The following is a 16641-nucleotide window of genomic DNA, read 5'->3' as shown; positions in this document are numbered from 1 at the left end:
GATGTCACATGATGTATTTTTCATTTAAATTGAATGTTCAAAATGACCACCATTCATTGTTATTGTCATTGACAATAACCGAAATAATTTTGGAATTCTCGTACATTTTGTTTGACATCAGGGGTTATTTTGTTAATTTATTCCGTTATCCTAGCTTTTAAATTAGCAATATTGTCTAGTTTATTAGAATATATTTAAGATTTCAAATAAGCCCATAATAATTAATCAAGAGGACTCAATTCGGGAAAACTAGCCGGCCATTCGAACGTTCCACGTCTTCCAATTCATTGAGATAAACCTCGTTCAAATAATCTCTAACTGTACGTGCAAAATGCGGTGGAGCTCCATCTTGTTGCTAGTAAATAGATTGATCTCATTTAGATGATTAACATTAGAAAAATGTCTTTGTAATGTAAGCGCTGAGAAATTAAGGAGGTAGTGGAGAAGGATAATATTTTCATACTGTAAATTGTCCATTTTAGAAAAAAAATCGATTTGTTCGAGGTTTTTTACACATAGTACATAATAACGCTAGAATTGAAATTATTCCATACATATGGAGCGCAATGTATATATTATATGTGTGCATCTTATTTAATACTACTAAACATATGGTCCAAAATTATTCAATTTAATAATTTAATAATTTCACAATATTTATGTGAAAGGTCTAAATTGAAACTACAACAAACATTCCTATATCACTCATTTGTTAAGATAATTGATAGAGAAGGAAGCTACTTTGTATGGCTTTGACAGAGAGAGAGAAAGAGATTCGATGACTATTTTTGGGTGGGATAAAAAAATTTTTTAAAGGAGGAAGGTTTTTTGGAGTAGGCCCTGATAAGGAAGTTGTGTCTCTGCAGGGCTGGGGTTTTGGTGATTAGTTTGGATTCTGCTGTTAAGGCTAGCAAAATAAAGAAAAAACATTGGAAAAGTGACTCAAAGAAGACGAAAAGAGAGTTTCAGCGCCAGTGAAAACGGTTCTTTTCAATTTAGGGTATATATTATAAATGTTTTATTTTCATTTTGCTTTTTTTCATAGTTTAAAAAAAAAATTTTTTGTTAGTTTTTAATGGGGCAACGGGTAAGTGGAGAACGACGGGTACAGCTGCGACTTTATTATTCCCTATCTTCGGCAATCTTACATTCAGTTGATAAACCGGTTCACCAGGATACAGATAAACTGCAGAAAATCTGCAACAACGACGATGTATGGCTTTGAAGTACCTTCCCAATTATATATGAAAAAAAACTATTCTCTTTGAGAGCCTGTTGTAGCTACATCTCAAATCTTCAAATTTATAATTGCAATTATAGATATATTGTACTTCCAAACAATTAAAATATAAATATTATTGATCTATGGAGAACGAATTCCAAATTTGCATTACATTTGCAAAAATATTATTTCCCTCGGAATCAAGGCGAATCTGAAATCATGATCTTAGACAAACGCTACGACATGCATCAGGATTGATTTAAGTTAACCCTACCACAAAATAGAAAGAAAGTGAAATGCTTTATTGTCAAAAAATTATTATAATTTGTAGACAGAAGCTTGTGAAAACTAAAAAACAAGAAAAAAATAATTGAATAGAGATAAAAAAATATAATACAATTTCAAGTATGCAGGATACACGGAACTAAATGTAATTATTAAAATCGAAGTCGTTTACAGAGTAAAAGGCACTTTCCAGTAAATTTGCCCCAAAATTATTGCGGAATGCGGGAAAAGATGATATCTATTTGATTTCAATTGGCAAGTGATGGTGCATTTTTTTGCATTGTAAACTATTGAGCCCTTAACTAATTTTGAACGTGGAGTAGGTAGGCGAAGGTCGTGCTCCGCGTTCCTTAGAACGCATGGATATCCGTGCAACTTTCAGAAATTGGAGAAGCCTTTTTATGAATTGGCCAAACGGATTCAAAGATGAATAAGGAATCAGAGGAGTCAGAATCTTTCAGCCCTGCTGCCCTTTGAGCCCTGCTGTTTAGTTAGAGTAATATCTAACAGTTCTCTTTTGTAGTTTGATGATTTGCTCAAATTGAGTGACACTACACGTACCCCAAAAGAGGAAGGGTATATCGAAGATGCGACTCAATAAGGGCATAATAGACTGTTGACGAAATTCATAAGATCTGTTCATTGGACAAAGCACAAAACAGGATTAAATTAATTAAATATATAACTCAAGGAATTGTCCACAACAAGCAGTAGGAATTTTACAGATTCAACGACGACAATGGTGGTGTTATTTAATAAAATTTAATTTATTTTTATATAATAAAACTTTGGTTTTATAAACGATGAGACAAAAATGATTAGATTTAAAGGTAATTAGGTTACTAGATGTGGTCCTACGAAGTGTGTGCGTGTAATCAGGGTTGCTCCAAGAGAAACTAGTTGTCTGCGAATATATATATATTTTATCACTGATGTCTAGATAGGCGATGTCGTTCATAAACAGAAAAAAAACAATAGAGCCTAGTACTGAGCCGTGGGGCACTCCACATTCTATTGGCTTGCAAAAAGGCATCGTTGTATCGACCCTTACAAGCTGACTTCTGTTGATAAGGTATTACTTGAACCATGCGAGAGGTATTCCCCTGAAACTGCAGGACTGCAATTTATTGATCAAAATATTATGATTAACACAATAGAAAGCCTTGGAAAAATCACAAAAAGTTGTTGCAGAGGAGTGACGGCTGTTTAGGCTAGAGTAGACATTATTAAAGAGACAGAATATAGCATCATTTGTGCATTTGTTACATAAAAACCCAAATTGATGGTACAGTAGTACTGTGAAGTTGGACATTGAGCAGGAAGGCTAAGCTGTCAATCCAACAATACTAACTCAGTCGTAGAAAAAAATTTGCTCACGGTTCATCTTAATAATACCTGCTTTTTGAGCTGATATATCGTTGTATTCAGTTATACCAAAGGACCGTTTTCTTTAAGTTTAGTTCATTCGTGTACAAGAAAATGTGCTCTCGTGGAATTATGGGGAAAAAATATCCAATGAAGTACCCACAACACTAATTTATACCTCTAGCTGTTTGGAAACCATATAAACGAACCCAGTGTGTTTCTTCGTTCGCAATGTAAAGAGTATTATTTGTATTCAAAACACCATTCTAATGGAAGCGGTTTTTACTATTATTCAAAGATAATTCATTTAAAAGCAAGGTATCATCGACTCTTACAACATTGATTAGAGATAGGAAGCTGCTACTTGACATACATGAATTTTAAAACAGTTTTTATAGGGGAAATGGGGTTAACAACAACATATATACCCAAATACAAAAACATTATCAATCATATAACACCATATAATCTACCTACGAATGTGGGGAATTCATGATAAACTAGAAGCATGTCGACATATTCTCTGAATTGAATGTAGGCATTGTAGAAATTTAAAACAATATTAATTATTTCTCAAATGAAATAACAAACAATTAATTTATCAAGTACACTAGGTACCGTTCCTAAATTATGAATGGAATATCTAAAACCTATCTTTTGGTTCCAGCCAAAAAAACGTTCTACTTTTACTCAATTTATAAAAACATGGATGCAGGTAATTTTAATTCTATAAGTGGGTAACGTGTGTAAAGACACAGAATGAGAATTTTTTTTGGTATCAATGAAATAAACATTCAGTATATATCATAATTTTATTCATAAAATGACATGGAATATTCTATGACTATATACCATTTGAAAATAAAAATTGAGAGGCTGAAATAATTCAAAAAGAGCTACCAATGGGATGTCCATGTGATGCATATTTATATTTTGTTACCATTTTTTATTATATATATTATTTTCCAATTAACTTATTTAATGAACCATGAACCACATATTTTCTGTATACTGTATTCTCCTGAAGAATATCCCTGGCTTTTCTTCTAGACTAAACACAATGTCTACCCCTATTATAAATTTGCACTCTATCCACCTTTCCAATGGTATACTTAAACAACCTTCTGTCTGCGGTTTACATCTCCATCAACTTCTGCTAGTTTCTCTCTAGCCATAGATTCACACGCTCATTCCAACCCCTTTTTCGTTGGTTTCCAATGCGTTTTTCTGTATTCTTTTTGCTTTCTCCAAAACCGTATCTTCAGATGTTCCTGAGTCCTTTTATCTTAACGAATTTCTCATTCTTTTGTTGTCACTGCTTGTCCCTATAGCGTATTCCAATGTCATGGAATGCGCTTGTATACGATTTTCTTGCTTCATGGATTCTACTTCAAAATGAGCTGATCCACATGCCTTAAAAGTCAAATAATACAACTAGTTCAAAATTTCTGCTCTTTTTACTTACAACGAATAAAAAATCCTTTTAATGCGATCAATATGATTGATACTCTTGAGATGGTTTCTCATTTCATCCATTATCATATTGGATTGTGAATGGTTTGAGAAGTCTCCTTGTCAGATTCACGTTGAAGTTTTCATTTCCTCGTCAAATTAGGGGCGAGTTATATTTGAGTAGATATATACGCCCATAGTCTTACATTGTGAAATGCTTCAGCTTGCGTTCAGAATTCTATAACCTTTGTATAATCTCTCACTATGAAATTATTATCTGTTTCTATGGACAACATGTTCACCAATTATGACTTTATTGAATATACGCTATACTTTCTTGTTTACTTGTTTATCAATTTTAGTTGCTTATTGTTAATTATACATATTATAACAATTCATTAGGTGCATTATCTTCGACCGAATCACCTCCTTACTTTTCAGTCTACTATAATTCAATTGACATTAATTTATTCGCATGAAATCAGGAATTAAGTCATCTCACTCTTTGTCTACTCAAATATATTTTTTATAATATTATCAATGGAAATTCACAAAAAAAATGATGATGAATAACATATTTTAACATAGTTTTTGTACGTAATAGAGTGATTTGAAACAATTGCTCGAAATTTCAACAGAAGTTCTTAATTATAGATAATCAACAAAATCTCTTACTCTTTTAATGAAGAAATCACATTAAAATCAGTATTTTGTCGAAAACTGTTCGTCGACTTTGGCCATTAAGTAAATTTTCTCTCATTGCCACTGAGTCTAATTAAGTAATTGCAATTTCACATTCCGCTAGATCGCTCATCACTTACTAAGAGCTTCCGTTCGCTCTTTAGAAGTTTCTAGTTTGACGGAAATCCAGATGGTTTTCTTGCTCTAACAGGTTTCATGCGACAATGTGTATGAAAGCCTATTGTAGCGTGGAAACTGAATAAAACTTGATACTCGATTCAAATATATTTCAAAACATCTCTCTCAGTAATTAGTTACTTCTATTTTCCTGACTATGACCAAAAAAAAAAGGTTATTCACAATTAAATTTATTTTTTAGATAATTGGGAAGTAATACTTACTTTATAACTATAAAACTTTTTCTAAAATAAGGATAAAAACTAGAAATATTGAGTGAAGGCATTACAATATACTTCATTGCCTAATCACCTATAGGTTAGGTTAGAATCAGAAAATTAGATTCATTGTGGTTCGCTCCGATGCATACTATGTTACCGTTTACTTTCCACAATTTGAAAAATTAATTATTATCCTTAACCACTTTCCGTCTTTTTCCCTTCTATAGCTTATTTTTAAGCATTTTAAGCCAAAATAATATTTTGTACTTTATCCATGTCCTATTTCATCAAGGCAACTTGCATTTGACGTCATATTCTCCGCATGAAAGGGCATCTGCAGAACAGATACTCGATCATGTCATCTTCTCCGTTGCACTTCTTGGACCAGTTGTCTGTCGCTTGTGTTGAGGGTACCGTGTACAGTGATCACTCTAATAGTTTTCTAGATTGAGTGTTGGGGAAATCTCATTATCTTCTTGAACTATATACATCGATCCCTGACTAAATTACTCTAGATAGAAGAAAGTTTATAAATGATGCTCTTTCTAAGCAAATACCAAACAAAACAAAGATCTAAATAAAACAGAAATTATCCTACGCAAACTAAAGTCACTCAATCAGTGAGTCAGTCAATCATCTTTATTTGATAATATATCTTGCTGTATTGTTTCCATTCCTGTATCAATGTGAACGAAGATGCCAGGTCTGAGTATTGGAGAAAATCGTCTTGCCCCTTAGTATAAATAGACCCACTGACCCCGGTTAAGCTAGATTTAGTGCCTATTGAACTGCTGAATCTAATAGATAAGGAATGTACCACGAGGCTTTAGAGGCTTTTTAACCCAACCATATAGCTTACATCTCTTTTCATCTCAATGCCATAAAAGAACAACACAACAAGATGCGAAGGCCACAGATTAATTATATTGATATTATGAGAATATTTTTGAAAATTACTCACTACAGAATTTCCATTCGAATGCTACACTACTGCTACAACCGAAGAAAAGATGAAGTTGTGTGTTTTATAGATTACAAAAAAGCTTTTGACATTGTGCAATACTATAAACTCGTTCAAATACTGAGGCGACTTGACACAGACCAGAAAGATATACGCTGTATTGAAAACTTGTATTGGAAGCAATCAACTGCAGTTATAGTCGATAACCAACTTTCGAAGGCACAGAAAATCCTTAGAAGTATTATGGAGGGATGTGTCCTCTCCCTACTCCTGTTTAACGTTTAATCGGAAAACATCATTCAAGAAGCCCTTGAGGGACAACAATTAGTCATTAAAGTAAATGCAGATGGATAAACAATATATATAATGTGCTGACGACACAATCCTGATAGCAGACAACATGAGTGACCTCCAAAGGCTCTTGGAGATTATCGGAATATACAATCGGCTTATAGGAATCAATATCAACATATAAAAAGACAAAATCCTAGTAATCACTCGCAAATTAGATGAGTTCCAGACTGTAAAACTATCATAGTATAGCGAAGCGATTGAACGGGTAACAAAATTCAACTATCTGGGTTCATGGTTATATGAAGACTGGTTATCAAACGTAGAGGAGTTCATGAAATTCGAACACGAGTTCACTAACCTTAACTTTATGATAAGATTCACAAAATGCTACGTATGGTCCGTGCTATTGTAAGGTATGAAAGGCTGCACACTAAAAGTTACAACCATGTTCTGATTGGAGGCATTTGAGATGTGTCATGTCCCAACATACTTGGGACATGTGATAAAAGAAAATATACAGGGAAGAAGGAGATTGGGCAGAAAAAGGATATGGTGAACATAAATATCAAAAATTGGATAGGGATAAGAACCATAAGAACCACAGGAGAATTAATTCATACCACCAACACCAAATAAAATGGTCAGAAGTAATCGCAAACATCCATTTATGGATACTAAAAGAAGACGAAGAAGACACTTGGAAGTGGTTAAAGACGAAGCATGATGTTTTACAAAGAAGCATGCGGAAAACTATTTCACAAGCATCATAACTCTCAAGAGTGTTGGACTATCAAAAATTATAAGAAGGATTAAATTTTTTGAGCTAGTTTGGTGGTTGAAGCAGAGAATTGCAGGTGTTGTGTGGTTTTTGAAAAAATAACCTTATCTGAAAATTGATAGAGAAAAATGGATTCAGCAACTAGAGAAGTGAGCAAGAAAATTGATTCGGAAAGAAAATCCCTTCTAGATGTTCCATGTATATCATAGATAAAGTAATCAGAATTCCGAAAAATAATTTAAGATAAGGAAACTGATACTTTGTTCAAGTAACAAGAGATTTTGTCAATATCAATTATTTTATATGAATGGACTTCACATAAAAATCATTTAAACTTTCTGTTTCTTAGCCTTAAAAATATTTTATGTACTTTTTTGTTAAGATGAGAGCATTCTTAAATGATTTATTTCTCCAGTAGTGTTCCGCCAATGTTTAATAACGTCGCCTGGACAAGTAATTCGGCGTTGGCAACATACAAAAGAACGAACAAAAATATAATTTTCAGTCCCTCGCGTGGATTTGAAAAGCGACGAAGTGTACCTGTCATCGACAAGCATAATACGAAGGGAGCGACTCGGTTGAATTTGTTTTGGAAAATGAAAAGGGTACGATCTTGCTAGGATGCAACATTCATCTACAGATGGTACAGTTGGTATTGTGTAGAAATGGTATATAATGTCACATAAGTTATAATCAAGAATGCTAAAATGTCGTTTGAGAATAATTATTTCAGAATTTATTGTCAGTTTTAAATCCGAACATTGACCAAGCTAAGCAATCAGCAGTATAAACACAATATTGTAATGCTCTTCCTAATTGTTAAAAGAGTTTTATAAACGAAGTGGTGAATTTATACACGTGTATATTACTAACGTAATTTATTACTTGTGACTGTTGAACATGAAAAATATTTAACTCATTTGTTGAGAAGAAAGTTGCTATAGGATTTTGGAGCGAATACTAGTACAAACAATGTAGGTTACGAAGGAAGTAGGGAAAAAATAATTTGAAAAGTTTGGTATCTTCCAAATCTCGACATTCCAATAATAAATGCAAAACAACTTTCTAACATTATCTTGGTAGATGATCGATACTGATCTAAAGATTTGCCCCTCCTAAAATCCATTCATAAATTTCAAAATAATAGCCTTGAACAAATTTCTTTTCCATATTGTTAAGTGGAGGCCAAAACGGTGTCTTACATACCAAAAATAATAGTGTTCATTATCATGAGTACGACAAGTTTAAAACTGTACTGGCTGGTTTCTCAATTTTTCTTCAAGTATAAATTATTTCTCAGGTGTTTAGTAGTTTAGTTTCAGATAGCCTTATGAGACGCTGTGATTTATACTATTTGGACAAACATCTTTTTGTAAAGTTTGTTTACAAATTGTTTTCGTTCTCGTAAATTCAGGCTTGTCTTCGTACCGTGAACTACAACGTAAAAAAATGTGCATCCTTTAGGAGCTTTGGCGAAAAAACCTTTAGGGGTAGCCTCGAAAAACCACAATCGCTAAAGATAAACCTATTGTATAGTAACAGCGAAGGTGATCGACAACAATAAAATTGAGCGGTTACAGTCGGCTGAAGAACATGGAAATTGAACGCTTTTAGAGTGGGAAAGTTTTAAATAGTAATGAATCAAAATTTGAGGTTTTAAGGTCTAAGAGAAGAGTGTTTGTGCGCATGTCAAAGGAAGAAAGGATGTTAAATCCATGTGTAATCTGGATGCGTCATGGCTAAGTGATAATTTGGGGATGTTTTGGAGGAGACTTGGTAAAAGTTGAAGACATTTGGCAAAAAGAAGGCTATGAAAAATACTGAAAGGAAATTTAGTACGTTCTGACCAGCTCCTGATCGGCAGAACATAATATCTTTCAGAATTCTTCGAAGCTGTGCAAAGGAGGAATATACTAAAAGTAATAATTTGGTAGTCGCTGTCGCTTAATCTCAACTCAGTTGAGTTGTTGTGAGACAAATTGGACAGTAAAGTCAGAAGTTCCACTTCCACTTCACATCTTATGTAAATGAATATCCTGAAAAACGAATTAAACCAAATAGACGATGAATATTTGTTTTAATTATTACAAAGAATGCCAAAATCGTACACTGAAATAACAATAGGATGTTAAATTAATCAATGAAACAATCGATCGGATTGATCTTATTTGTTGTGTATCACGCAAACTATAGGGTGGGCAATAAATTTTGACCGCTAGTGTACATTTTAGAAGGAAATGTCGTTACTTATTGTATTTTTTTATTTAGATTTTATTTTATTTGGTTACTCATTAATTTGTGTGTTTGTTCTGTAGTTTTTTACAAGCGCTTGTTTACAAATTGTTAACAATATTTTGACAATGAAGCATTCTTTTCTCTTCTCATCTATGGTAGAAGTGAAAAACGGAATTGTTGATATGTCGATTCGCAATGAAATTTATTAAAACACAGGAGATAATCAATTTTCTTTTATATTGTCGTCACAGAACAACACAACGTCCCCATAACTAAGTACATAATCAATTACACGTGAGTAGAGAAGAATGCGCATAATGTCCTAGTGGAATGTAAGATTGGAGTGAGGATATTACTAAACGATTTTATTAAGTCGGATACACGCGTCGTATTTCTTACGCAAATTACGAGAATATGTTCATGAGCGAGAAGGAATGGGAATGACAACTGACTGCTATTTACGTTAATTAAGTATGCTCATATCTCAAGTGACAATGTGTGAATGCCAAGTAAATAGGGAAGTTAAATACCTTTGTTGAATGTGTCTTACTATATGTTCGGTTCATAAACATAAAGCAGTTTGGGAAAAGTGGTCGAATAATTTGGTACGAACGACGCTCGTATAGCAGTGGGAAATTGCTGTCGTCCTTTGTGAAGGTTTAAACATAAAGTGAAAAAATAGTTGAGGGAATCGAAATGAAGACAAAACATAAAAATTCCGCAATGTCTCATTGAGCATATTTGAAGTAATAATATTAGCAATTTGCTATTTTTTATGCAATATACAAAGAATTATCAAGCTTTCGATTATGTTAATTCTATTAACTAGGAAAGTTTTTTCTGAGGAAGTGATGGAGTGGTTAAGTACCGGGCGAGTAACTAAGAACGGTCGTCTTAGAAGACAAATTTCCTAAGATTTGTCGGGACACAGGTTTTTACTATTTAATTCACTTAAATACCCACATAAGTGATGATGCTCCTTTCAAAATTTATCAAGAGAAACCACAGTATCTAAAACATACGAAACAACGTCCTATAGTATTCACATTGCCATTTGAATTACTCAGAATTGATAGATTTCAGACTTACTGGTCTTATTTCATAACAAGATTTTCACTCTCTCCCACATCTTATTCAAAGATGCACAGAATTTGTTGAAAAATTCGACTATGGTATTATTATGGTATTATAAAAAATTATGGTTTTTCAATTTTACATTTCTAATACGCCTCTAGTAGTATACCTAAAATTTTGAAAATAATTAGCACGTGTTTCTTGGAGCCACTTTAGTTATAATTTTTTATCCTTGTAGCTGTAAAATGATCCTTTCCTGAGATATCGATGTAATTTATTGGGGATTGACCTTTTTCAAGTGGAAGGTGGGTGACGCGATTGGTTATTACCGATCAAAAACTGATAAGTTTTTATCAATAAAGGAGTAAAGCGAAGCGACTCACTATCGGCAACACTATTCAACATAATGAGGTTAGTCTACGAAGGAAGTTTGAGTTTAAGTGGTGGACTAATAATCTCTTACGCTGCTGATATTGTACTTGGAACCAAATAAAGATCTATTATGTTAAACAAGATAGTTACGCGACGAGCCTAGGAAAAATGGTTATAACAGGTGGAAGATGACCTAAACAGAGTATAAGTTAGAAACTGGCAAGAAAAGACAGGAAATAGGGAGTAGTGGCATAAAATAAGCGACAAGGTGTAGACATGGACTATGGGGGCTGATCCATCCCAACGAAAGCATGTTTGAAAAGCAACCCTATTAGAGGTGTTTAGCTATTATTATTATAATTTAAAATTTTCAAATACGCCTTCTAATGGTGGACATAAAATTCTGAAATTAATTTCCACTTGTTTCTGTGGGCCACTATTGTTATAATTTTTTATTCTTGTAGATGTAATATAAACCTTTCGTGGGATATGGCCGATGGCCATTCTTCCTTGTGGAAGTGGAAGCTGGGTGCCGCGATTAGTTACCGCCGGTCAAATGATCATTTGTATAAATAATACAAACGAATAATTTAATATCTATAATCATGATCCAAGTGATTTAAAGTAGAAATACAGTCGACACAATGCACTTCATTTAAGAGACATGCTTCCAATAAAGCAAAAATTGTTTTCTCCACCAAAGAGACGGTGAAAATGATGACTAGCCAATATTATTGTTGATTGATCTATTATTTCTGATGTTTTAATGCCGAACTTAAAAAAATCCTATCACATCAAAATAGCTTTAATCCATTGCGATTTATTGTTTTATCCATGATATACATCTGATTTTGCTCCCTCGGATTACTACTAACTCAAAAAACCAGCTTGATGAGAAGCGATTTCATACAAATGAAGAGGTGATGGCAGTGAAACCGAAAAATGATTTTTCGGAGGGTTTGGGATAAATGAAAACTCACTAAACTATCGGTGTAGAATGTAAAGAATATTATATCAAAAAGTTAGATATTTTCTTATAGCAAATAACTTTCTATTGAAAAGTGTTCTGTCAGTGTGTCATACAGTGACTTTCGGGACATCCAACTTTTGTTAATGTAGTGACAAATTTTTTTCTAGAATATAGTGGAAACAATAACTTGTTTACAAAGAAATGATTATTAAAAATGCTTTTACATTATAGGAAGCGTTACATTATCAAATTTTTTGTGAACTCAACTACACATTTATAGCAGCTACAGGATGAATATTAATAATTCATTTCATTCACTGCTTAAAAAATGCCTATTAACTTATTCATATTTTATTTGGATCTCCTTCAAAGTACTACTACTTAGAGCTTCTATACACATTTCTAGTCTCTATTTTCGGTGATTTATTATTGGCTTGTCATTTGTTAATGCCGCATGAATTCTGGAGATTCTTATATGGTTCTCGTAACTTTTTATTGCACATGTCACAGTTTGTATAGTCATGAACTAACAAAAAAAATAGGTATAAATAATGAAATTTGAAAAACTTTATCATTAGAAATTATCAAAAACATACCATTACTTATGAAATAGAATATTTTTGTCCACTTTTAATTGTCTATATCGATTCTGTCATGAAAAAATTAAATGATAAAGCTAAATATTATGTATGTGTCAGATACATACGTTCTATTCACACATTATACAACGCAAATACCACTTCAAATCATCGATTATTGTACAGCTGTTATTTTTTATCTTTTATCGGGCTTACATGCACTTTCGTGTAACATTTAGGACAAGTAGATACGTTTAAACGCCAAAACAAACGTTGATATTTATCAAGTTGAAATTATAGTTTAGTTTATATTAAATTCATAGATTTTTCCTTATAACCTAAAAGTATAAATATCAAGTATAATTAGTGTCTTTCTAAAAGGTTATGGAAAAATTCTACAATTTTTAATTAAATACCATACAGGTGATCTAACCTTAATTTACCATAACAAAACTTAATTACTTCAATTTATGTATTTTTTTTTTAATTATTAATGTCGGTAGGTTATCACATTAGAGTTTTAGTCATTGTTAAAACATCAAAATAACAGAAATGAATGAGATGATATTGTGTAATAGTTTACTACACTTTCATAACACTTCTGTTAGCTTATTGCTCGTACTTCGTCCTGATCTTATAAGGTAGTTACAGTTTTATGATCGTATTCTTAAAATCGTCAGACCGTAGAAATAAAGCAAGACCTCATTGAACTTTCTGAACGAAAATTGTGAATAAGAAATGATAATTCAAAAAATGAATAATTTATTTCGAAAAAGTTTGCGGAAGGGGGTTTCGAGCTTGCTGAACACACTTATACTGATCTGACATAAAAGGTCTACGAGGTACCTGATACCCAGGATGGCCGACATATTCGACGTCGTCTCTGGGGGTTCCAAGATCGCTGAAAACAAAAATATCGTGGGGGAAATGATCTACCAGGTACCGATATCGTTTTAATAAACTTAAAGCCAGGTTACTTACAAGTGTAAATGTGGCTTTGTGGGTATAAATGCAGCTGAATCCCAATGATTGAGGATAGGAACTGGAAAAATACTATTTAGGCCCTCTGAAATTTGATACAATTGTCTGGGCTACCGAGCATCCTAAATATTCTGCCAAAGAAACTAAACAAAAAAAATCTAAACAAATGAAATAGGATACAAGAAAATGAAGGTACAGAAGAATAATAAAGCAAAAACATTAACGTTAAATTATTTTTTTGGTAAGAAATAAATGAATTTTTATAGTGTAAAAAGAAGATCAACTAGTTATTCAACAATGAGAACCTTTTAAACTTGTTCTGTTGTTCATGTTTAGAGACCTAAAAAATACCCAGGATTTATAAATTTGGACCGATTTCTGAATGAATTTCCATGGGGCGTCAGAAGAAGACATAAAAACCTGAAACACCAGGTACCAGATCATCGCTATCGTTACATTCGTTTTCAGCGACCTTGAAAATCTTTAATAATGAAATTTTTCATTTCCGGCCATATTTTCTGAATCATAAATTTCATAACTTTTCGAGATGCATGTTTTAAAATATAATTTTCCCTGGACAAATGCATTTTTCATTTCTTTTTCATAATTTTTGTTCGAAAAGTTTTCAGTGGCTTTCTCTAATCGAGAGTTCTTTGTTGCATATAAGTTTAGTGCGTTATTTCTCGATTAGACTTGTTAATTTGGCTAATGAGATCTTTCCCCGAACCTTAGAAATATTCTTTTTGGATATACTTGATTCTAATATGTAAAATAATCATATTTTATAATGATAAAAAAGAGGGTTATGATACATTGAATAAGGAGATATAAATTCTTAATTTTATTGAAAATTTCCTTCATATCCATTTAATTAAATCGATTCAATGTGATCAAAATACTGCTAGAATTTATATATAAAAAACAATGAATATAATGCTTTTTGGAATCTTATTCTTGGATATCCGTTTTTAAGACAAACTTTTTTCATTTTACAAAATTTTTAAAACAAAATTAAACAAAAGAGTTACCTCCGCGGTTTTCACTGTCCGCTGGTTTCACTTGGATGGGGCGGTTCATCTGAAAAAGAAAAGAAAACCACAATTATATTTTATCAAACTCTCATTTGTTGAGAATATAATATGAAATAATTTTATGTAATAAGTTTGATTATAAATATGAAAGATCATGATTAAATATACACTCATTGTTATAAAATAACGACATATTTGTAAAGATTTTCATAGAATTGTAAATTCAAAAATTCGGCGTCATTTCAAAAATAGCATAGTAAAGTTTTCTCGGTAGAAGTATCCAGGCTTTGAATATTTATTGGCAACTAAATGGAAAAATGATAATTTTTGTTTGGAAATGTTAGTATTCTACAATAAAATCACTTCTCTAGCACTATGAGCAATATATGTCATTATTTAGTGAAAGAGTTACCACTTCTTTCGCTCCAAAAACATTTCTAATTCGAGCCTTAATGACTGGTACTCCGGGAGCCAGGTGAGAATTTGGTTAATTATTTCCTTTCGAAAGATAATTGATGGTATGGATCAGAGAGTTATGTAATAAAGCCTAGTGAAAATCAGCTGCGGCTCGGTAGATGGGATAAGTGGCAGTAGTCTCCCACGCACGCCAAAAAACAGTAATTCAGCCATTTCCTCCCAGCTGAATATTTATAAGCACATTGTTGATATCGTGCTGTAATATATAAAAAAAATCAGCTAGCATTGAGTCGAGGAAAACCTGGTCAGCTGATGCAATAGATCCTTCCGTTTAACTCTTACGTAATAACTTCCAAATTTTTCCAGCTGACTTATATATTTATTCACATCTACATATAATCAATAAAATAATATTTATTTGGAAGGAAATCACTGAACATATGAATTTTTGTTTTATGTTCGAGGCACCAACTGACGTATAGTCATCTAATTATTTTGTTTCATCGGAGCTGACGTTTACTAGGTTTTATTATAAAACTTTCTGATAGATTCTACTAATTATCTCTTAAGAGGAGCTTGGTCAAGTATTTCTGTTGCTGGCTTCCGCACTATTGGTAAATACGTCTAAATAAGTCATTATTATCTAAAGATCATTTCAAATGTTAGGGAGAGAAGAATCTTCAAACATAACAATTTATCAAGTGTTAAGGGAAAAATTTCATTTCGATATGGAGAAAACGGGTTTGACCTTAATATCTTATCTTATCTTTTCCCATAAATTGTTTTATTAAGATGTTTGTTTAATAGTAGTATTTTCATAGTCAAGCGTACGCGTATAAATCAGGTTTTATTTGAATAATCTAATACCAATGTTAGTAATAGTATCAGTTCAATTCGTTGATTTTAGTGTTCCAAAATTTACGTGGTATAGGCTCTTTACATAAAAGATAAAGAAGGAAACGTTGTAGGTTACGATGAAGAAAAACACTATCAACAGTACAATTTAATATAGCTTTGGAAGGCATTGAAAGAAGAACCAATATAACAGAAAGAGCATGATATGTAATGTAATAGGAGTAATAGAAGCAGAAGATATAGGCCTACACCTCGATAATGACAATACAAAGTTTGTAGAAATAAAGAGAAAAGTAGCAGCAAGACAAAAAATAAATTTATGGTACATAGACGTCAATAGAATTCTAGAAAGTAGAAAATTTCATGTATTTGGGTGTACTTCTAGATAATAAACGCCAATAAGAAAAGAAAATGAACTAATAATTGCTAAAAATAACAGTGGTGCAGGTAGTCTGAGAAAAATATCAACATCGAAAGACATATCCAAATCTATGAAATAATTTATGACAATGTTGAGACCCACCTTGACATACACCTGTGAAACTTATAATGACGAATAAAACTGAACAAACATTGTAAATCTGGGAGGGAAAAATATTAAGAAAAATGTTTGGGGGAAATCAGACAGAGATAGGATAGAAAATAAGATCAAACCATGAAATTTATACGCTTTCCAAAGAGGCACCAATCAG

The 16641-nt window shown here is 32.4% G+C and overlaps 1 protein-coding gene across 6 annotated transcripts in view; it reads right to left on the bottom strand.

The window, feature by feature from the left end:
- Positions 1–16641, bottom strand: part of LOC130448965 (CUGBP Elav-like family member 4) — a 1535225-nt gene that overhangs the window by 192352 nt on the left and 1326232 nt on the right. For all 6 annotated transcript variants that reach the window (XM_056786625.1, XM_056786830.1, XM_056786759.1 and 3 more), the window contains one exon: positions 14675–14723. In XM_056786625.1, the coding sequence (XP_056642603.1) occupies positions 14675–14723 (49 nt within the window). The remainder of the gene's footprint in view (positions 1–14674; positions 14724–16641) is intronic.

Source organism: Diorhabda sublineata, chromosome 1 (genome assembly GCF_026230105.1).
Source record: "Diorhabda sublineata isolate icDioSubl1.1 chromosome 1, icDioSubl1.1, whole genome shotgun sequence".
In the NCBI taxonomy this organism is placed as follows: domain Eukaryota; kingdom Metazoa; phylum Arthropoda; class Insecta; order Coleoptera; family Chrysomelidae; genus Diorhabda; species Diorhabda sublineata.
This window is presented reverse-complemented; position numbering and strand designations above follow the sequence as displayed.